We start from the raw sequence: 23,162 nt of genomic DNA, 5'->3' as shown, positions 1-23,162 counted from the left end.
TTTATAACCTTGAGGTTAATTTCAGGAGCTGAAAACAAAAACTTCTTTCCATGCACACATACGAAAACTAAAATTTGTTTCATGACTTCTCATGTGAAATTTACGTGTACTTTCCCACCAAACCCATCTCCTTCAATAGACTTATACCAGTAAACAGCCATTCCTTCCCATCTTTGCTTATCTTCAGGCCAAAATGGATTTCTCGACTTTCTCAATCTCCATATCTAGTCCATCAACACATCCTGTTATCTCTACTTTCAAACTGTATTCAAAGTATGACCATTTCTCTCCAGGTCCATGGCTGCTGAGCTAGTCCTAGACACCCATACACACCACCCCCCACCTACCTTGGATTACTACATAATCTCTCCTACCTTTACATCCTACAGTATAATTTATATGGCTTCCAGCCATTGCTTAAGCCTTTCCATCTCCTAATCTACTAAAATGCAGAGGCCTAACCCTCTGTCACAATCAGTAAGGCCCTACCTGATTTGTTTCCCTGATACCACTTCACTGGAAGTTCATTCTAGTTCCAGTCACTCCATCCAGCATGCTGTCCCCCAAACACACATGGCATTCTCAGGACCTTTGTATGTGTTCTTCCTCCTGCCCAGAAATTTCTTCTCCAAGACACCTGCATAATCTATTTTCTTCCTTTCTAAAGGTTTCTTTTTCTTTTTTTATATATTTTTAAAGATTTTATTTATTTAGAGGGAAAGTGGAAGAGAGAAAGAGAAACATTGATGTGTGAGAGATTCATTGATTGTTTGCCTCTCATATGCCTCCAACCAGGGACATGGCCCACAACCCAGGCATGTGCCTCAACCAGGAATTGAACCAGTGACCCTTCAGTTCATAGGCTGGCACTGAATTCACTGAGCCACACCAGCCAGGGCATCTCTCCAGAGAGGTCTTCTCAGGATCTACTATATAAAATAGCAACACACCCTATTTGCATTTTTTCCTTCCCTTGTTTTTATATTTCCTCTTAGCACCCATCACTATCTGAAATTCTATGCCCTAGTTGCAGAGAGAGTAAACAAACAAGTTGACAGATAAAGACAGAGAATGTCATGTAGTTTGCTACGTGTTTCCTCCCTTAGTTTAGCTCATCTGTTTCGCAGGGCCCCATGTTTAAAGGGACATCTTCTCTTCGCTGCCACATTAAAAAACTTGGAGCAGCTGACAAGTAATAAGTACAGGATAAATAAGTTAGTGAACGTGGACTTTAGGTGTATTTTTCTCACAGCACATTTCCTTAAATATATATGATTATTTTTGAAGGTTAGAAACTTAATGTGTGCACATAATGTTCAAAGTATTTAGCCTCTGACATAATAGTCACAGGTAACTTTAATAATAGGACCACTTCCTATAAAAAATACCATCCACAGGTCGTATGTGTTGTTGAAAAGAATGGATTTTCTGGGGACCAGGTGATCTAAATCAAAGAAGAAAATATTGAGCACCCTTATCTATAATTTTCATTTGTTCTTACTAAATACCAGCTAATATTAAACCAAAGGGTGATTTCTGCCACATTTCTAATTAAGGGGTCTGCAGGCCACCATTGATCAGTGGGCCACGATTCTGCACAAGACTGAAAGTGATTGCTTATTATTGATCGGCATTTGTCTACTTTTATTGTTTCTTCTCTGTGCACATAGAATTGGTATAGTGAAATTAAGGCTTAAAGCGGGAGAAGGTTAAGCGAAGGACTTTTTAAAACCAAACTCTACACTTTGTAGTCTAAGAACTTTAAAAATCTGCCTAGAGCTGCTTTACAGGACAGGTCTCTACTGCTGATCTTATATGAACATATTACTGTCTGATGCCACCTTAACTCTTTGTGTGCTCACTATCATGATCATAATGAGATAGAGAATTCTAGAAGGCCAAAGGAACCTTGGTAAGGTCCAAAACATAACCCATTAAGCAGAGCACAGAGAGAGGCCTTCAGAATGCTAACGAAATAAAATTCTTCTGCAGAAGCAAAAAATGAACCAAAGAAAAATTCACAGATAGTATATATCCACTGGAAATGTGGAATTTAGATTTCTGTTCCAATCAAATATATATTTTTAAGACTTGTAACCTAAGACCATTATAAGACATATAATAGATATCTGATTGGTAGGTTTTAAATCTTTTAGTGCCAGCCTGGTTCTATTACTGAGTAAACATAACTCAAGGTAGAACCTGACTTTAATCAAGCATAGTGATTCTGAGCTGGAAAATGTGAATGATCATTCCTCACTGAGGGTTCGCCAAATTCTTAGATGAGTTCCCCTCACATCTTTCCTACTACAGGTCTGATTAAATCACCACCATTCTATGGCTGTGGTTCCCAAAGCCTTGTCCCTGTGTCAGCAGCATCAACATGACTCTTTACTGTCATGTTCAAAAACCTAGAACACCTGGCATGTAATAGGTGCTCAATAAATAATGTTAGTGAATGCAGACTATGGGTATGCTTGTCAAAGCATGTTTCCTTATATATAAATTATTGATTATGAAGAACAGGGACTTAAGGCACAGAGTATTCACAGTATTCACTGCCTGACATAATAATTGCAGGTTATTTAAATAACAGAAACAGCCTTGGCTGGTGTGGCTCAATGGATTGAGTGCCAATCTGCAAACCAAAGGGTCACCAGTTCAATTCCCAGTTAGGGCATATGCCTGGGATGTGGGCCAGGTCCCCAGTAGGGGGCACTTGAGAAGCAACTGCATAATGATGTTTCTTTTTTCCTCCCTTCCCTTCTCTCTAAAAATAAATAAATAAAATAAAATAAATAATATAAATATGTTCCAACTAGAAATTTATTATAAATGCAAGTTCTTGGGCTCTCCCTAGACCCATGAAATCCAACACTGGCTGTGGGTCCCACCCTTCTGTTTAGCAATTCCTCTAGTTAAGCCTGCTGCAGCAGCACGCTGACCAGTATGTAAGATACCAAATAACTCTACAAAAAAATATAAGCCACTTGGCATTTCTATTTTAGATCTAGCTGTCCATTCCTTAAGTGTATATATAGTGCAGGCTTCAAAATCAATTTTGCGTGGAGGATTAGTGGTTATAGGGTAGTCTAATTACTCTATCGCTGCCTATTGTTTTAAAACTTCATATTTTCCAGCCAGGAGTTCAACAGTAACATGATTAAAGGAATGTTTCATGGTTGGCCCCACCCACCCAACAGCAATGTAGCTGTTGTGTCCCCTCTCTCAACCCCAGTTCTCAGACAGATCTCCTTGGCACTCCCCACCCGCAAGACCGAACTTCTTCAATCTCTCCATGTTTCCACGTGCCATTCCCATTGACTTCGTGTCTCTTCAAATTGTCTTTGCACAGACAACCTCAGATGAAGTGGCCCCTCCTTTCCAAAGCTGTCCCCGTCTCCAAAGTCCTTAGTCATGCTTTCTTCTATGTTCCTTCCCATGGCACTTTGACGAAAGGACATGTTTTCTTTTAACTGTTTGTTATATAATTATTTCCTCCATGAGATGACACGCTCCCAGAGAGGAAAAACCATGTCGTGTTATGCCTTTATCAGTGTACAATACTAGACCTGCCATGGAACTGTCACTCAGTAGACACTTGTGACAGGTTGAAAGGTTATTTCAGCAACCATATACCTCATGGTACCAGAATGCCAACACTTCTTCCCAAAATGAAAATAAAGCCCTAAAGTCAATGAGTTGGATATGTTTTGCTTGAGAGTTAGGTAGGGCCCAAAGACAGCATAAATCAGATAACTAACGCATTTGCCTATCATCTACAGAGAATTTTTTTTCTAACAACAATCATGCTAATTGGTAAATATTTACATTTGCCAGCTAAATAGCTTGCCACTGACACTACTCCATGTTATGAAGGCATAGCAATCAACACTGCCAATTTTCTCATATTTCAGAACATAGTAGTCTAACAAGCAAAACACATGGAACTTCGAAAAGCAGCTAGAAGTATTAAGAGCTCAGTAACAGTGGGTTGACCAAGAGCAATGCAAGTTTTAAGAAAGACTGCAATACAAACAGGAAATTATCTGTCTTTCATTGGGGATGGTGAGGCCCATCACAATCCAATTTTCCTTTCACTAACTGAATGATATCCTTTGTTACTTGGGTAGTTTGCAGAGATTAGATTCCAGAAAACATTCCAGGGAATGGTTCTCAGTGGATTAAACCATTAACAGAATGATGTCGCTTGCAAACCCAGACACATCATTCTAGAAGGCATCTGAACATCTTGTGTAGATTTTAAGGAGACCACATGTCAATAAAGCAATACTTTGCATTTTTCATTAAATTATTTTAAATAACTATTTAACATTTCTCTTTTTCATCCAGCCCCCCAAAGCCCCTCCCTTCTGATAGCTGCTGGTCTGTTTTCTATGTATGAAAAAGGTGGAGGCATTAAGCAAAAAGAACAAAAGAACCATCTGCCAAAACAACAACAAAAACTCATAGACGCAGACAACGGTACGGTGATTGCCATGTTGGGTTACACCTTTAACACAAAGGGAAAAGGAGGGAAAGGGCGGTGGCGACAGGTAGGAGAGGGTATAGGAGGGATAAATGGTGATGGAAGGAGACTTCACCTGGGGTGGTGAACACACAATGTTCACAAATACAGGTGGTATGTTATAGAATTATACACCTGAAACCAGTATGATTTTATTATCCAATGTCACCCCCAAAATACAATGAAACATTTTGTAATACACAATAACTTGTTTATAATTAGTAGAAATAAAAACTAACAAATAAGATATACATAATTTACATGATGATACTGAAAACTAGACTACTTCACTCGCCAAAACCTAGCAGCATGTAGCAGTATTAACATTTATTGTTTTGGAAATCATTCAGAAAGTTTTGATTTGAAATGTTTCTCAACAATGGTTGAGTTTTGGGGTTACCAACCATTACTAGGCAGGTTAAAGTCTCTATCAGTACTGCAAGCATTAAATACCCTCTATTCTCAAGTTTTTAATGTCCTCAAACACCCTCTTTATTTCTAAAACTTGCCAATTTTGCGACAAGTGTCCCAAGAAGAATGCAGCATTTGGTAGGTGGAATAGTCACAACAGTAACAGAGATGGAAATAGCGTGGGTTTTAGAATCCAGCACGCTGGCTTCCACCTTTGTCTCTTCCATTTACCTTGAGCAAGCCCCCATAGCTCGTCTTGAATATTTACCTCATGAGGCCATTGGAGCAACGCTTCATAAAAATATAACTCTCAACAGCATTATTACTATGAGGACACACAGGAAAAATCACTTCCTCATCTACACTATTTCTGAAATGGGCATTTCTATTATTTCCTGTAGCAATATTCAGCTATCTACAACAATCACACCAAATGATTCAAGTGTTACTCAAGCCTTGTATGAGCTGCTGATCATCATCCAGAGATGTGGTTCACTGTCCGTTATCCTCTCTAGCCATCTAGTTCTACCTGATACCAATTAGAAGTGAGGAACAGGAAGCCAGGAGCATAGAGTGGTCTATTTATGTCTCCGGTGAGCCTTCCATAACACTATAGTGTGCTCATTTACTTCTGTTAAAGCAGGGCCCTTGTATAGCAGTAATACACGAGCGGGCAAGAGTACATTTATACTTGTGAGTACATGAAACAGAGTTTATTCGTCAATAGTATTTATTTATTCTTGTATTACTTATTTGTACCCTTTAAGCCTACTTTTGCCAACCCCTATATATAAATATGTTAGCTATCTAGCAATTTAGAATCGACACAGAAGAAAGGCATATACATATTATTACGTCTTTGACTGGAACAACGTTTTACCCCATGTCCTAGGACCTTCCTTTTATATAGTGAAACCATTTAATTAACTTTATTCATAACATACTTACTCAGTGTGTGTGCATATTGGAGGCATAAATTGGCATAGAGAGTGTAGCACGATTATAAAACAATGAAATGTTCTGTTCTCCCTGTTCCATTCAAAGAAGGTAGCCAAAACCAAGTTCAAGAACAAAAGAAGCAGGCATCAGAGGAAAATTACATAAATATATAATTCCTTCAATTCAGAAAATATATTACACATCAAAAAGGGCTAAATGTTATGTTTATGCCTTACTATTTGTAAAGCTCTTAATATATGTTTTTGCACGAAGTAGACATGAACATATAAGGAAAACAAGACTTGAATAATTAGAATTTTATGTTTACCTTTCTTTCCCAAATGAATTCAAGTGTTGATACGATGATTTTCCCTAAGGCTGCAGGATACAGAGCTCTGTCAAGAAGCCCGATTTACTGACTCACAATTTTAGTGTTAATTTGCTTTATATCACGCTCATCATGCTGGCTACAAGGTAAATTATAATGAATTCTTGGAAAAGGTATGTGACAGACCTAGGTAGGCCTAGGAGGAATGGAAAATCACCAGGTGGGAAAACTGTACCCTGGGAAAAGGCCTGCCTGGGACACTGTCTGCTGACCCTGTCCAGGACAAACAGATACTCAGGACAACAGATACCCAGGACAAACAGATGCCTAGCTAAGACTGGGGTCTGGGGTCGGGCTACCCAGCATAACAGGATGCAGCTCTAACTTGAGCCTGACAAGATGTATCAAGAACAACAATCAGCAGGAATGGCACCCAGCAACCAGCTCTAGCCAATCAGACTCTGACACCCCAGCCAGTTACCCTTTGCAGGTTTTTGTGCTTAAAAACCCTGCCCTAAGAACAACTGAGTGAGTCTTAACCTCCCTGTTTGGCTCCCCAACCTCCCTAGGTTGGCTTCACTTTCCCTCTTATTTCGCACTAATAAACCCTGCTCTCCTTAGCTTGCCACATCCATCCAGTTTCTTGAGCGACTCCAACCTAACGGTATGTTATATCAATTAACTCATGTTATTGTTATCTTGAGTTAATCCGAGCTTTTTTGGTAAAGATTTTAAAAATTTATGTTTAGAGAGAGGGGAAAGGAGGGAGAAAAAGAGGGAATTGATCGGTTGCCTTTCACAAGCCCCCAACTGGGGACCTGGCCCACAACCCAGGCATGTGCCCTAACTGGGAATTGAATCGGCAACCTTTTGGTTTGTAGGATGACATCAAACCCATTTGAGCCACAAGAACCAAGGCCAGTGCTGGGCTTTTATGTATGGATATGGCAATGAACACATAAATTTATTATCATATCAGGGGTTCTTGTGAAGTTTTTAGACACAACCAAGAACACATTTCCACTTCATTTAAGTCAAATATAAAGTATACTGCTTTTGGAAGAATCACACAAAACAGTATAGAGCGGGGGTGTCAAACTCACTTTCACTGGGGGCCACATCAGCCCCGCGGTGGCCTTCAAAGGGCCAAATGTAATGTTAGGACTGTGTAAATGTAACTACTCCTTAACTAGGGGCAAGGAGCTCTACATTTGGCTCTTTCAAGGCAACCGTGAGGCTGATGTGGCCCCTGGTGGAAATGAGTTTGACACCCTGATAGGCTATAGAGAGAGGATGGAAATAAAGATAATTACTAAATCCAGTATAAGTCCATGACTATCATGTAACTCACTGGGAGATGGTTTAAATCTTTCAATTGTTCTCATAGAAAAGTAAATATGTGTCCCCACAGATCGCTTTTTCTTTAACACAAACATCAGGCAAACTTTACGACAAAATTGTTTTTGGTCATGATTTCAAAAGTATACTTGCCTTCAATAAGCTTATGTGGATGAACTTGTATGAATGAACAAGCATCTTATTATGTGAATTATATTTGTGGTGCATTTTTTTGAGAATTATTAAGTATCTACAAGTGATATGAATAGAATATTAAGGGGGAAAAGGGGGATCGATTTGGAGGAACAAATAGGAAGGACACAGGGATGAGAACTAAGGGGGGTGGAAATGGGAGGGAGGTGGGGAGCACAGGACGGGTTGGGCTGGGATGGGAGAAATAGACAAAAAACTGTACTTGAAAAATAACTAAATAAAATTAAAAAAATAAATAAATTTTAAAAAAAAGAATATTTACCTTGAATTAATCTTTCGTAGGAATGGCTTTGTGCTTATGTGGAGGTAAACAATGTTTGCTTATCTTTAGAGCATAGATGTGATAAATCACACTCTAGTAGAAACTTTTAGCATTGAAAATTAATAGAAGACTTATTTTGAGAAAGAGACAAGGCCTATTTTAAAGTGATACCAGCAAAGTGGAAAAGCAGTTGGATTTACTACAAAGGTACATTGGGCTTCAAATGATACAAAGGGACAAGGCTATATTTAATCACGTTTTTTCCTTTAAAATATCCCTTATGTAGCTTTAGCAAATAACAAGGAAATACTTTGCTGTCTCTCTGTACTTTATAAATACTATGTGAATGTGTATGTATGCCTTGCTGATGAATAATTTTAACTTACCAGATTCATTTTTATTGCTGTATGTGCTTGTTTTTCTTTAATTTACCCCATAGAGGATCATTTTTCATTGCTTTATCTCTCTTGTCAAAGTCTTTTTCCACACAGTCTTTTCTATTCAGGAATTTTCTTTTTTTTTCTTATACTCAGTGTATATTCATTCAATTAGCTGTACTACTGACCAGAACACACATATTGTATTTATTTAGTCACTAGTCATTATCATTGGGGTTACAAAGAAAACACATTCCTGCCTTCCGCATGTTCCCATTTTCTCTGAGTGTCATGTTCCTTGATGTTCCTCCCTCGAGAGCAGCGATTTTTTACTGGTGCACCATGAGAATGTTTAAAATATGCAATACCTGGCTATTTAGTCAGGGGCACTGACCTCTTTTCCCTTAGATGGTCAAATTTAAAAAAAAATTACAATAGCCAACATAACAATAGTTGTCTGGTATGAATAAATCAAAATTCTATCTATTTTGGTCAGAGTGGCAAAAAATATATAATATATTTTTTGGTGTGCTGCAGAAGTTTAGTAGGTAGTGTACATATGCCACAAGATGAAAAAACTTGAAAATCACTGCTTTAGAGTCTTTCGGTCTGTAGAGCTTGAATCGTAGAGGTTTTGCTGGGACTGACCACCCACAGCCCACTCGGCGCTATTGCATTTGGCAATTATCCAACACCTTCTAAATGTGTAGGTTGTAAGAACTCAGAGGATACAACTTAAACTAACTCTGTGTCTGCTACAGGCCTAGATTTCTGCTGAATGCCATGTAGTGGGGCAACAAGCATGTGTCAAATGCCACGTTCAGAGTTATCTCCATCTTTTAGTATCACCAAGTGGCTTCACGGAATCCATTAGCTTTCTCTAATTCTTACTATCTTCGAAAGTATGTAAATATAATTTAGTGATGTACCTAAGGTCTTGACCAGACAAAAATCAGACAAAGTGGAAAATACATTGTTTCAAGTTCTCTAAATGAAAAATCAACGCCCACACACACGTATATCAAATTTATCTCTGAATATTTTTCCTCTGTCATTATAAACATTTATTTAGATTACTAATTCCTTGGATATGCCCAAATATGAAACTTTTATATTTGAAAGAATGGTGACTTTTCTGATCTAATTTTAATTGGTTTATGTAGAAGATGTCTATAATAAACAAAATAAGTGGAAGTTCAATTTGGAGGGAAGGACACCTGGGAAAAAGCAGTCTGCATCCTCAGGAATGTGGCACTCAGTGAATATGGGCACTCAGTCCTGGCCGGAATGGCTCAGTGGGCTGGAGCACTGTCCCGCAGACTGAAAAGTTGTGGGTTTGATTCCCAGGCAGGGCACATAACCAGGTTGTGGGTTTGACCCCTAGTCAGGGCACATATGAGAAAGTAATCAATCGATGTTTCTCTCTCTCTCCCTACCTCTCTCTCTGTAAAAGCAATGAAAAAAAAAAGTCCTCAGGTGAGAATAAAGAAAAAATAAGAAAATACAGGCACTCATAAGGGTTGGGAAAAATTGCTCTAAGGCAGTGCCAACAATGTATCCATAGAAGATAAGATATCTAACTGAGGTTTGTGTATTCGCCCAGGGATTGCAGTAAACGGTACTTGAAAAGGTCAGTGTATAAAGAGGAATGATGTATGTCGATTTCTGGAATGAAATTCACATTAGGTTTGTCTTTGTCATGGTTATACATCTTATTAAAATAACTCATTGATTTAATTCTAAGATTCAGAGTATTACGTTACACTTATTATTTCAAAAATCTCTTTATAATGCTGATTTGTCTATATATTTCTTTGAAAGCTTATATCTATTATCTATTTCAACATTCCCAATATAAGAAAACTTTAAAGAGGACATTAGATAAATATTCTGAGAAGACTGACTTCCTATCTTAAATATTTCAGAGTTTATTTTTCATTTACTCTTGTTCATTTGCATTATTATGACTTATTCTTTTTTAAAAGATTTTATTTATTTATCTTTAGAGGGGAAGGGAAGGAGAGAGGGAGAGAAATATCAATGTATGGTTGTATGGTTGCCTTTCATATGTCCCCTGCTAGGAATTGGCCTGCAACCCAAGCATGTGCCCTGACTGGGAATTGAACCATGATCTTTTGATTTGCAGGCCTGCGCTCAATCCACTGAGCTACACCAGCTAGGGCTGACTTATTCTTTTTAATTTTTTGTACTCTAGTAAGTGAAAAAACTTGAGATGTTAAAAAGATATGTTCTTTGGCTTATTGTTTCAAGCTCTGTGATAGCAATTAATGAATTATTAATTCAGTAAGTAAATACAAATGGAATTCGATTAGTTAAAATTCAGTAACTTAATTTTTTGTCAATATACTAAAGGGTACCTGGCAAAATTCTGCTGTTAAATACCACAAAACATGGATGATACTCTAAAGCCTTTTGTAACAGTAAAGAGTCCATTATTGAGATCACATCTTCCAGTGCATTGTCTTGGATCCATTACCAAGACTTTCACAAAATGAGACAGACCCATGAATAATTCGCGTATATTGAGTGTCAGGCATTGTGCTAGGAATTATTACATATCATGACTCTTAATCCTCACAATAGCATGCAAAATAACCACTTAAGGCATTCAATATAGGGCCTGTATTTTATTAACTTTATATTCTCATTATCTGAATTTGATTTATTAGATAGGCACTCAATATGTATGTATACACACATATGTGATAGAAAGATCAGGAAACTGACTGACACAGCATTTGGTATGCCCAAATCCAGAATTATTAAGCTTAAATCTAAGTCTTTCTCAGCTTGAAATCCACATTAACCTCCTTATACTATACTCTTAATGCTAATTTTCAAGGTAAGAATATTTCACTCTATGTCCATATATAATTATCTAGCATCACGCCATCGATCATGAGTGAGTTCCCATTGTAAAATTCATAAATATTATTAAGAGGATGGATTGATGGCTACAGAAAAAGAGGATAAACTTATCATCTGAAATTATTTGACACATGCTCTAAGTGATTGGGCCAAAGAGAGTCAAGGCAGTTATATCAGTTTTTTTTGAACTTGGTAAAGATGGAGAAAGACAAAATACATTATTTCAAAACAACAAAAATCCCTTATACTGTCTTTCAGTCTGTGACATAGTCTAGCTACTTGATTGAAGATTGCTGTTAACAATTCTCTGATGACTGATATCATATCAAGAACAACCAAAAGTACATGTTGCCAAATTAAATAATTTCCCTCTACCATATATTCTGTTGCTCCTTCATTAGTTAAAAGTCATCGTAATATGCCCAGATTCACATAGCTTATATAAAATGATTCACTGCAGAAACAATATGGACCTTTAAATTACATAGGTACACAGTTCACTTTGAATATTCAGCCAACTTATATTGCATCTTAAAAACAGAAGTAACAAAATATCCTTACCTTAGAAAATTGTGCATTTATCCATTTTGTGAATGTTTTCTTTTGAACATCTTCTCTTTCATCTACAATGGAAAATACACAAAAAGATTAAGAGTCCAGAAACAATTTTGAACATCATTCATGCTTCATAATCAAAATAACTTTATTATATACACTGGTGTGATTATATATATATATATATATATATATATATATATATAATTAAATTCATTGATAAATGAAATTAAACATTAGTGATGCTGATATTGAATATCAAAACTAACATGAAGTATGAAAAATAACAATATGATCAATTGCATGCTCATTCAACTGCTATATAAAGGCACTACAAAAAAAAGAATCTCATCTAAATAAATAAAATTCTTATTTCCCCATAATGAGTAAATACTCTAGTATAATCAGAAGAACCTACTATTTGTCACAGGTTCTGAAAAATTATTTGTGAGCCTTTCCTCCTAACCATCACCCCTAATCCATGGAGACACGACTTTTCCCTCCTTTGCAATGTCTGCATGCTCTAACTGGCATAGCCCACTCCCATCCTAGGAGAAGTTTCTTAACAATCAGCAGTGCAGTTCGTGCGGTTCAGTTATCTTTGCATTCCTGAAATTAACACACTGTCTGAACACATGAATGCCTCAGCAAATATTTGCTCAGTAACACTGTGAATGCTTTAAAGGAGGGGGACCTTACCCTTCCAAATATTTTAGTACCTCTTTTCATCTGAAAGTCAGGAAATTTCAAATTGAAATGCAAATGATACTCTCCATGGATTACATATAAATACTCAAGGGAAAAAATCCCCAAGGACTTCTTATAACATGAGATTAGTGGGGAAAATGATTAAGGAACAGCTTCACAGAACTCATACTTCTAAAAATTATCTTTTCTTTCCTAAATTAGAAATTAGGATTGCATCAAATGGACAGAAAAATCATTAATCTTGATTTCTTTAAATGGCTTTTTTGAAGCCAAAGCCTATCTTTGAATTATTGTAAATGTAATCGTGTTAGTCAGTGTTCAATAAATGAGTACATCTGTGAAAGATTAAAATGGAGATATTTCACATTTTATTTACGCGGGTCAAAAGAAATCTTACTGAAATACTCTGATAAAATAAACTTATTTTCTGAGACTTCCGCCAAGATGGAGGCATGGGTGGATGTGCCGTGCCTTCTCACACAACCAAGTTTAGAGACAACTAAATATTAGCAATAGAAAACATAGCCAGAACACAGAAAATTGAACCTTTCGGAAGTCTGTTAACAACAAATTCTTCAGCCTGACCGGTAAGGGGTGAAACCAGCAGCTGGTGGAGCGGGGTTGCACAGGAAAACTCGGTCAGATGGATTCAGGCGCGCGGAATCCAGGCGCAGGGTTGGACCTAGTGAGTGACCGAGCGAGCAACCAAGCAAGCAACCATGGGGAAACTGCAAGGGAGCAGGGTTGCGGGTTGAGTGTGGTCGCACATTTGTGCATGGATAGACAAGCAAGGGAGTGGGCGACTGGACCGGGACCCAGCAGGTCCCGTGGCAAGCGGCAGGGAGGGCGCCGCCATTTCCCTGCTCTGACCTCACCTCCACATACAGCGTCATAACCCAGTGACTCTGAGTGGCCCGGCCCAGGTGAACCACCTAAGGCACTGCTCCTCACCCAGCGGCATGAAATTGCAGAGGGTGCCGCCATTTCCCCGCTCTGACCACGCCCCCACATACAGCGTCACAACCCAGCAACCTGGGAGTCCAAGGCTCCTCTCCTCACACTTAAAGGGCACGAACAGACCAAAAATGGCTCAAGAAGATCTCAAAGCCCCAGAGCCTATGAATCTAAGTGATGAAGAAATAGCAAAACTCTCAGACGCACAGTTTAAAACACTGGTGATCAGGATCCTCACAGAACTGGTTGATTATAGCCACAAATTAGACAAATATATGAAGGCGAAACTAATTGAAATGAATGGAATTGCACAGGAAACCAATAGCAATGAAAAGGAAACTGGGACTCAAATCAATGGAGTGGACCAGAAGAAAGCAAATAATGGCCAAACAGAAAAGGGTCAAGAATCAAGAATTCAAAGAAATGAGGAGAGTCTTAGGAACTTCCAGGACATCTTTAAACGCTCCAACATCCGAATTATAGGGGTACCAGAAGGGGGAAAGGCACAGCCACCAGTGGAAAACTTATTTGAACAAATAATAAAGGAGAATTTCCCCAATCTGGCAAAGGAAATAGACTTCCAGGAAATCCAGGAAGCTCAGAGAGTCCCAAAGAAGTTGGACCCAAGAAGGAACACACCAAGGCACATCATCATTACATTAGCCAAAATTAAAATGAAGGAGAGAATCCTAGAAGCAGCAAGAGCTAAGGGGACAGTCACCTACAAAGGAGTTCCCATCAGACTGTCAGCAGATTTCTCAAAAGAGACCTTCCAGGCAAGAAGGGGCTGGAAAGAGGTATTCCAAGTCAGGAAATCCAAAGACCTACAACCAAGATTGCTCTATCCAGCAAAGCTTTCATTTAGAATGGAAGGACAGATAAAGTGCTTGTCAGATAAGATCAAATTCAAGGAGTTCATCATCACCAAGCCCTTATTATATGAAATGTTAAAGGGACTTATCGAAGAAAAAGAAGTTAAAGAAACATGAACAGTGAAAGGACAGCAAACTCACAGTTATTAACAACCACACCTAAAACAAAAGCAAACTAAAAGGACAGCTAGATCAGGAGCGGAAACATAGAAATGAAGATCTCAAGGAGGGTTAGCAACAGGGGAGTGAGAGGAGGAGAAGGGGGGAGAAGGTACAGAAAATAAGTAGCATAGACAATAGATAGAAAATAGATGGGGGGGCAAGAATAGCATGGGAAATGTAGAATCTAAAGAACTTGAGACACATGGACATAAACTAAAGGGGGGGTAATGGCGGGGACGGGGGGTAGGGTGGAGGGGAATGAAGGGGGGGAATAGAACAACTGTAACAGCATAATCAATAAAAAAATTTAAAAAAATAAACTTATTTTCTCTCACATTATTTTTCAGTCTCCATTGCTTCTTCTAAAAACAGATGATATAAAGAATTACTGTTCTCATGACAAATGTATCCATTCACTAAGATTATCTTTTATCTTTCAAACACATTATTTTTTAAAGGTTTTATTTATTTATTTTTAGAGAAAGGGGAAGGGAGGGAGAAGGAGAGACAGAGAAACATCACTCTGTGCCTGCGTCTCACACACCTCCCATTGGGGACCGGGCCTACAACCCAGGCACATACCACAACTGGTAACTGAACCAGCGACCATGCTGGTTCGCAAGCCCATGCTCAATCCACTAAGCCACACCAGCCAGGGCTAAAACACATTATGAATCCATAAGTACATACACTTACGAAATATAAGAGGTAACAGTGGATAAATAAACCCAACACTGTTTTCATGGATGAGAAATTTTTAGTCAGCATCACAGAATGCTTTCTCCTTATTTAATAATGTTACTTCCATGAACTGCTATGTATGTATACGGTAAAATATTAACACCGTCTGTACAATATAAGATAAATCACAGTGGAAGTCTTTCCTTCGTTGATAACTGTAAATAAATGAAAATAGATAGCAATTGTTCTCAGGTCTAATAAAAATAAACAGAGCATTTCAAATGGTCAAAATGTAAGCATTTTCACTGACTTGCTGTAGAAAGACTAGTCTGTACATCTATTTCTCAGTGGTGTGTGTGTATGTGTATACACACACATATAATTAACTAAAACTGTGCTCTCTGTGAGTTCAGTTGCATTTGCAAAATAAATAATGTAATGACCTTTTTTGCAATTCCACTTAATCTTTCCTGTATGTGCATGCATATCCTATCTATCAGACATGGGAGAGTAAATGGTATTTGAAACCACTCATTCAGAGGTTTTTATTTATTTTTATTTTTAAAAAGATTTTATTTATTCTTATAGAGAGGGGAAGGGAGGGAGACAGAGAGTGAGAAAAACATTGTTCAATTGGTTTGTGCCCTGACTGGGACATGAACCAGCAACCGTTCATTTTATGGGACAACACCCAACCAACTGAGCTACATAGGCCAGGGCCAGAGGATAAGCACCCCTATGTTCATAGCAGCATTATTTACAATGGCCAAGATATGGAAGCAACCCAAGTGTCCATCACTAGATGAGTGGATAAAATAACTGTGGGACATTTACACAATGGAATACTACTTGGTTGTAAAAAAAGAAGAAAGTTTCACCCTTTGCAAAAGCATGGATGGACCTGGGGAACATTATGCTAAGTGAAAGAAACCAGTCAGAGAAAGACAAATACCATACGATTTCACTCATATGTGGAATCCAATGGACAAACTGAACTGACAAGCAAAACAAACACAGACTCAGAGATAGAGAGCAGGATGACAGCTACTGGTTGGTGATCAGTTAGGAGGTGGAAGGACTGAGAAAAAAGGGGAAAAGACTCATGGACATGGACAACAGTGTGGGGATTGCTGAGGGGAGGTGGGTATAAGGGGATTAAATGGTAATGGGAAAATAAAATAAAGATGAAATGAAAGATAAATAAAACATACCCAGCCATCTTCACCAAAAGCTGAGTAAGAGGACATTTGAAAAGATTTGTTCCAGATGCTTTTAAATGAAAAGTAGGTAGGAAGGCAATATTTTTATTGTGTTCATTTATATATACATGAAAAGCAGTGTGCAGATAGGCCTTGAAGGCAGGAGAAAAACCTTGACATTATGTGCAAAATGAACTTTATCATAGAAACACCTTCACTAGATGTCATCTCTTCCCTTGTCTGCTTTTAATATAAGAAAAATATACTTTGAATAAAATAAATGACTCACTAATGTTCTATTGTGCTATAATAACATTTATTTTTTTAACATGATAACTATTAATGTAAATCATTTTATTATTATTGTAAAATATAAAAATTGCAGTAGTGCCTTATTGTTCACAAAACCATTTTGCATACATAATTTCAATCCACATGCAATTTGCTATTTTATAGGTTAAAAGAATACAAGGTCAGCAGAAATAAAGAATAAAGCTATGAGGTGACAGAGATGAACTTGATATAGATTATTTGAATCAAAATGCATGGTTTTTCACACTGACCAGTTTATATTGTAATTGCATAGATAATATGGAATGCCATAAAATAATCAGTCATAAAAACTGAATATATTCACATATATACAAAACAACTATGAATTCAGAGCCTCTGTTTTGAACAACCCAGCGAGTTCCTAGATTTTACAAGGCACAACCCGCATGGATTTATACAGAATTAAAAACTGAACCTTCTTTATGAAGCTAGATGATTCATTTGTTGATAGTTTAAATAAGGGGTATCAAACTCATTTTCACTGGGGGCCACATCAGCCTCGCAGTTGCCTTCAAAGGGCAGAAGGTAATTTCAACTCCTTAACTGTTAAGGAGTAGTTACAGTTATATAGCCCTAAAATTATTTCGGCCCTTTGAAGACAACTATGAGGCTGATGTGGCCCTCAGTGAAAATTAGTTTGACACCCCTGGTTTAAATAATAATGCTCATATATTTACTAATTGATAATTACTGTTCAATTTTGGCCATATATTAACAATGGAAATATTTAACATTCAACAATCACCTAAATTTTTTTTGCACATTACGATCTTCATAAACCTGTACCTGGCATAGCCATGATAATATTCTGCCTTTTTTCACTTGTTTTATCTTAAATATCACATCTGTTTGTTTTCTACTACAGATTCCAACATATGAACATCTTCATGCATTCTCTTTCAGCTTGTAGTCTATAACTGCCTTAAGATAAATTACTGGGTTAATGTTATGGGAACTTTTATGGTTTTTACTAAATTTTGTGGTATTGTTTTTCCAATGGTCATACCAATTTTTTGTGGATCCAGAAAGAATGAGGTTATGTGGTTGATATGAGTTTTTGTTGCTTTTGTTTTAAAGTGATTGCTGCTTTATTAGATATAAGGAGATAGCTGATGCTTGCTTAAATTTGAATCTGATAACTAATGAAGTGGAACATGTTCCATACATTATTTTTCACAGTTCTACTTTTATCAAAATACTTGTCTATATCCTCTGCTCATGTATCTATTGAGTACTTGAAATTCTAAAATTAATTGGAATTAGATCATCAATCAGTAGTTTTTAAATAATATAAGATGTGGACTCCATCTGATTATCGGCTAAAATAATGATCCTTCTCTACAGAAAAAAATACCTAGACAGACATATTTACATACAGTTTCATGGGGTTCATTAACTTTCCTACAGAAGATTCCTATCACCATGACATCTAAGGTAAGAATCACTATTGTAAATTAAGCTATTGTTCTTAGTCAATGAATGAATATCTGTTCCTAAGTGGTTGGTCATATTCCTTTTAATACTTAATTTTTATTGTGCCAATATTTTTATAATTTTATATATTTAAATTTATCCATTTCCATTGTTATTTCTCATATTACTTAACAGTTGATTATTTTAAGCATGGTCAATTATTTATCCATAGCTAATCTAAACTTGATATATATAAACATATATCTATAAATTGTTAGAGTTTATAAAGACTATTTCAATCTCTTAAGAAAACATATGTTATAATAGACACAGTCTATAGCAAGAGCCATTAATGTGAAATTAGCAACAAAGAGAATGAGAAAAGAATAATCTAAAATCTGCTTTCCCTGTTTAGTCATTTCAAGTGGCACATATTCTGTTTTGTTTTCTCTAGGGCTTGTTTATAACTGATTTTCTTTTACTAATAAAATATGCCTGGGTATGTTAATATGAGAGGCAAAAAAGAAAGTCTCTTTTAGAGAAATTTACTTGGAAACTGTGCCCTGCAGGTATCAAAGAGTGAAGAACTACTACTTCATAAATTGCAAAAAATGACCAACATTGTATTTTATTCCCTCTGTGCAGAAAAGCCATACAAAATTAGTTTCTACCATGACATAAAAACTGTATTTTATTTCAGAATTAATTAACCCTTTCTAAGAAAGCCATTTTTATTCAGTAATCCTGGCCCTTCATATTTTCTTAGTGCAATGACCTTTGGCCCTGTTACTAACTTTTATATTCTCAAGACTCTCAGTCCCCTACAAATGTGGGATAATTGTCATATTCGTGAATCACCACAGTGAGTGACTGCACCCAAATGACAGTGGGCAAACAGGGCACACTGAATCAGGGGAACTGGTTGCCAGTTTAAGTGCAGAACTTTTTAGAATTGTGGTCTTAAAATCACCAGGCCTCAGTCTCTTTATCGGTAGAATGAAGGTAAGGAGTTTTAACTCACAGAGTGTTAAGATATAAAAAGATCACTTATTTATGCAGTGATTTATAGAATAATGATTTATGGAATGCTAAGTGTGTACTGATCTTATGATAGCTACTTTGAAGATAAACAAGACTCAGTCTTCGCCAAAGTTTACAGCTTAGTAGAAAATACATATGTTGAAAGAAACTTCTGGCCAAGATGGAGGAGTAGGTGGAAATACTGTACCTCCTCACACAACCAAATTTAAGGACAAGAAAGATCTAGAAACAGAAACACAACCAGAACAGACAGAAAACTGCACTGTATGAAAGAAAGTCTGACAACAAGGAACCATTCATCCAGACGGGTAAAGAGGGGTGGAGTCAGCAGCCCACAGAGAGGGGTCCTGGCAGGAGGAGGCGGTGATTAGCAGATGCAGGCGTGGGGAGGAAACGCGCAAATGCAGAGAGTTGTGCAAGGTGGCTGGCTGACCTCGGACGCACATTCACGTGCAGATAAACCAGGCAAAAATCAGGCAGTGAGACAGACCTCGCAACCCAGGGCCCCAGCACCAGGAAATAAAGCCTAAAAGCACCAACTGGAAAAACTTTTGGGGGTTGAGGTGCTAGGAGAGACTCCCAGCCTCACGGGAGAGTTCACTGGAGAGAACCACAGGATCCTTGAATGTACACAAGCCCACCCACCTGGGAACCAGCACCAGAAGGGTCCAATTTGCTTGTGGAAAGTGGCAGAGAAGACCGAAATTTGAGAGACAGTGCAACAAGCGCCATTGTTCCCTCTCTGGCCCCACCCCCACATACAGTGTCACAACCCAGCAACTGGGTCGCCCCACCCTGGTGAACACCTAAGGTGCTGCCCCTCATATGTAACAGGTGCAAACAGACCAAAACATTATGGCTCAAGAAGAAGAACAGCTCAAAGCCCCAGAGCCAATACTTCTAAGTGACCAAGAGATAGCCAACCTATCCGATGCACAGTTCAAAACACCGGTGATCAGGATGCTCACAGAACTGGTTGGTTTTGGTCACAAATTAGACAAACAAATGAAGGCTAAACTAAGTGAAATGAAGCAAAATGCACAGGAAACCAATAGTGATGGAAAAGAAACTGGGTCTCAAATCAATGGAGTGGACCAGAAGGAAGGAAAAAATAACCAAACAGAAAATAATGAAGAAACAAGAATTAAAAAAATAAAGAGGAGACGCTTAGGAACCTCCAGGACATCTTTAAACATTCCAACATCCAAATTATAGGGGTACCACAAGGGGAAGAGGAAGAGCAATGAGTGGAAAATTTATTTGAACAAATTTTAAAGGAGGACTTCCCTAATCTGGCAAAGGAAATAGACTTCCAGGAAGTCCAGAGAGTCCCAAAGAAGGTGGACTCAAGAAGAAACACACCAAGGCACATGATAATTACATTAGCCAAGATTAAAATAAGACGAGAATTCTAGAAGCAGCAAGAGATAAGGGGACAGTCACCTACAAAGGAGTTCCCATCAGACTGTCAGCTGATTTCTCAAAAGAGACCTTACAGGCAAGAAGGCACTGGAAAGAAGTATTCAAAGTCAAGAAATCCAAAGACCTACATCCAAGATTGCTCTATCCAGCAAAGCTTTCATTTAGAATGGAAGGGCAGATAAAGTGCTTCTCAGATAAGGTCAAGTTGAAGGAGTTCATCATCACCAAGCCCTTATTATATGAAATGTTAAAGGGACTTACCTAAGAAAAAGAAGATAAAAAAGATGAACAGTGAAAGGACAGCAAACTCACAGTTATTAAGAACCACACCTAAAACAAAAGCAAACTAAGAGGACAGCTAGATTAGGAGTGGAACCATAGAAATGGAGATCACATGAAGGGTTATCAACAGGGGAGTGGGAGGAGGAGAAGGGAGGAGAAGGTACAGAAAATAAGTAGCATAGATGGTAGGTAGAAAATAGATGGAGGGGGCAAAAGTAGTGTGGGAAATGTAAAGCTAAAGAACTTATGACATATGGACATAAACTAAAGAGGGGAATGTAGGGGGAGGGGGTGTGCAGGATGGAGGGGAATGAAGCAGGGGAAATGGGACAACTGTAATGGCATAATCAATAAAATATATTTAAGAAAGAAAATAGATATGTTACAGATGGATATGAAATATTTTATATAAGCAAGGGCACATATATTCAAGGGTATTATGGAAACACAGACAAAGTGATATGTAGACACATGGATGTTAGGAAAGATATTTTCTTGAAGGTGATGGCTAGGCTGAGTGAAAAGGATAAACAAAAATAAGGAAGGAAAAAAGGTGGAAAGGGAATGGTGCATCCTTCCGGGGAACCAGCAAGGGCCAAAGGCAGGGAGATAAAAAACCAAAAGGGCATGGTCTTCTTTATGTGCCATTCAATTTGGTTGCACTCTAAGATGTGAAGCAGGAAGTGGGATGGGATGAAATCACTAAGGGAGTTGGCAGTGAGGCCAGGGAGAGTTTGCATGAGACTACCCCTTATATGCTATCAGCTAAGATGACAAGAGTTTAAAAGCATGGAAAACAAATCTAAACCAGTTCTATGAACACCAAGAATAATCTTTAAGACACAGGGTGGTTAATCTGTGCTACAAAAACATTTTGAAGAATACTATTTACTTGGACACTAGTGAATATGTTCATTGAAGATCCTCTTCACTTAGGTGACCCAGAAAATATAAGTTTAGGAATAGAGAGAAATAGTAAAGTTGATAACAGTTTAGAAATATCTACAGTAAAGGAATATAAAGGGATATGAGTTTATTTCACTTAAAGAGCAGACTATTAAGTAATATGGAAGAGCTATTAGGGTTGGTTCATTTTCTGCTTCCGACAAAAAATGAGAAGAACAGAAATGAGAAACAGGAAAGATGAATGGTAAGCATTAGGTAAGGGGACGTGATACCCCAAAGCATTAGAAAGGCCCCACATTTGGGACTTATTTACAAAATGGATTTACCATGTTATTAATGCTACAAAATGGCAATGCAAAGTAGAGGAGAGCAGAAAGGAAAATGGCATGAAAAATGCTTTCCATTAAATCTGAGTAATAGCTTTTGATCATAGGATTTTAGAACGCTAGGGCCAAAGGTGACATTTGTGGTCATTCTATAATGAGGAGCTCTAAAATAATTAAATTAGGAGACAAAAGAAGAGAAAAAGAGTTAGTGGCAAAGATGTTTATTTCCCGCTCACTCTGCAATCAATGTGATGTGACTTTCACTGCTTATCATCCTACAATCATTTTTTTCTTAATAACGTCACCTGTATCCTTTCTCATTTCTGAGACAGTGTCTGGATTGTAAGTGTGTTCCCAGCCCTTGGCATAGAATGTGTTGCATAGCACTGGTCAATTCAGGCGGTTTAAGTTAATGAAGACAAAATTTCCTTTTCAGACCTCTTCTCATTTTCCTCCTCTGCAGACATTAATTCCATTAACCTATGGTAGATAGTATAATGGTCCTTCAAAGACGTTCATGTCCCCAACACCAGAATCTGTGAATAAGTTGTGTTAAAACTTATTTGTTTTAAAATAGTTACATTGAACTTATTTTTAAAACTCTTCATGATGGTAAAGAGAATTAAGGTTGCCGATGGAATTAGATTTGATAACCAGCTAATTTGTGACAGGGAGATTATTCTGAGTTATTCCAGGGGTCCCGTGTAATCAAAAGGGTCCTGACCAGGGGAAGAGGGTAGCTTAAGAGGGAGATCCAAAGAGACAGCAGCATGAGAAGAAGTTGGCCCAATATTGCTGGTTTTGAAGATGGAGGAAGAAGGACATGAGGCGAACAATGGGGGCAGCCTATACACAATGGAAAAGACAAAGAAACAGATTCTCCCCTGAAGCCTCTGGAAGGCACATAGCTCTGTTGGCATCTTAATTTTAGCCCACTGGGGCCAATTTTGGACTCATGACCTGAAGAACTGTTACATGATAAATCTGTGTCATTTTAAACTGCTCAATTTGTGGTCATTTTCA

The 23,162-nt window shown here is 37.7% G+C and overlaps 1 protein-coding gene across 3 annotated transcripts in view; it reads right to left on the bottom strand.

Annotated features, from left to right (window-relative positions):
- The window catches only part of DMD (dystrophin), a 1,990,869-nt gene that overhangs the window by 1,784,525 nt on the left and 183,182 nt on the right, over positions 1–23,162 (bottom strand). For all 3 annotated transcript variants that reach the window (XM_053655812.1, XM_037127036.2, XM_053655810.1), the window contains exon 2: positions 11,847–11,908. In XM_053655812.1, the coding sequence (XP_053511787.1) occupies positions 11,847–11,908 (62 nt within the window). The remainder of the gene's footprint in view (positions 1–11,846; positions 11,909–23,162) is intronic.

This window comes from Artibeus jamaicensis, unplaced genomic scaffold, assembly GCF_021234435.1.
Source record: "Artibeus jamaicensis isolate MK-2021 breed Jamaican fruit bat unplaced genomic scaffold, CSHL_Jam_final scaffold_1283, whole genome shotgun sequence".
Taxonomy (NCBI): Eukaryota; Metazoa; Chordata; class Mammalia; order Chiroptera; family Phyllostomidae; genus Artibeus; species Artibeus jamaicensis.
Note: the sequence above shows the minus strand (reverse complement) of the source record. Positions and strands in the feature narration are given on the sequence as shown.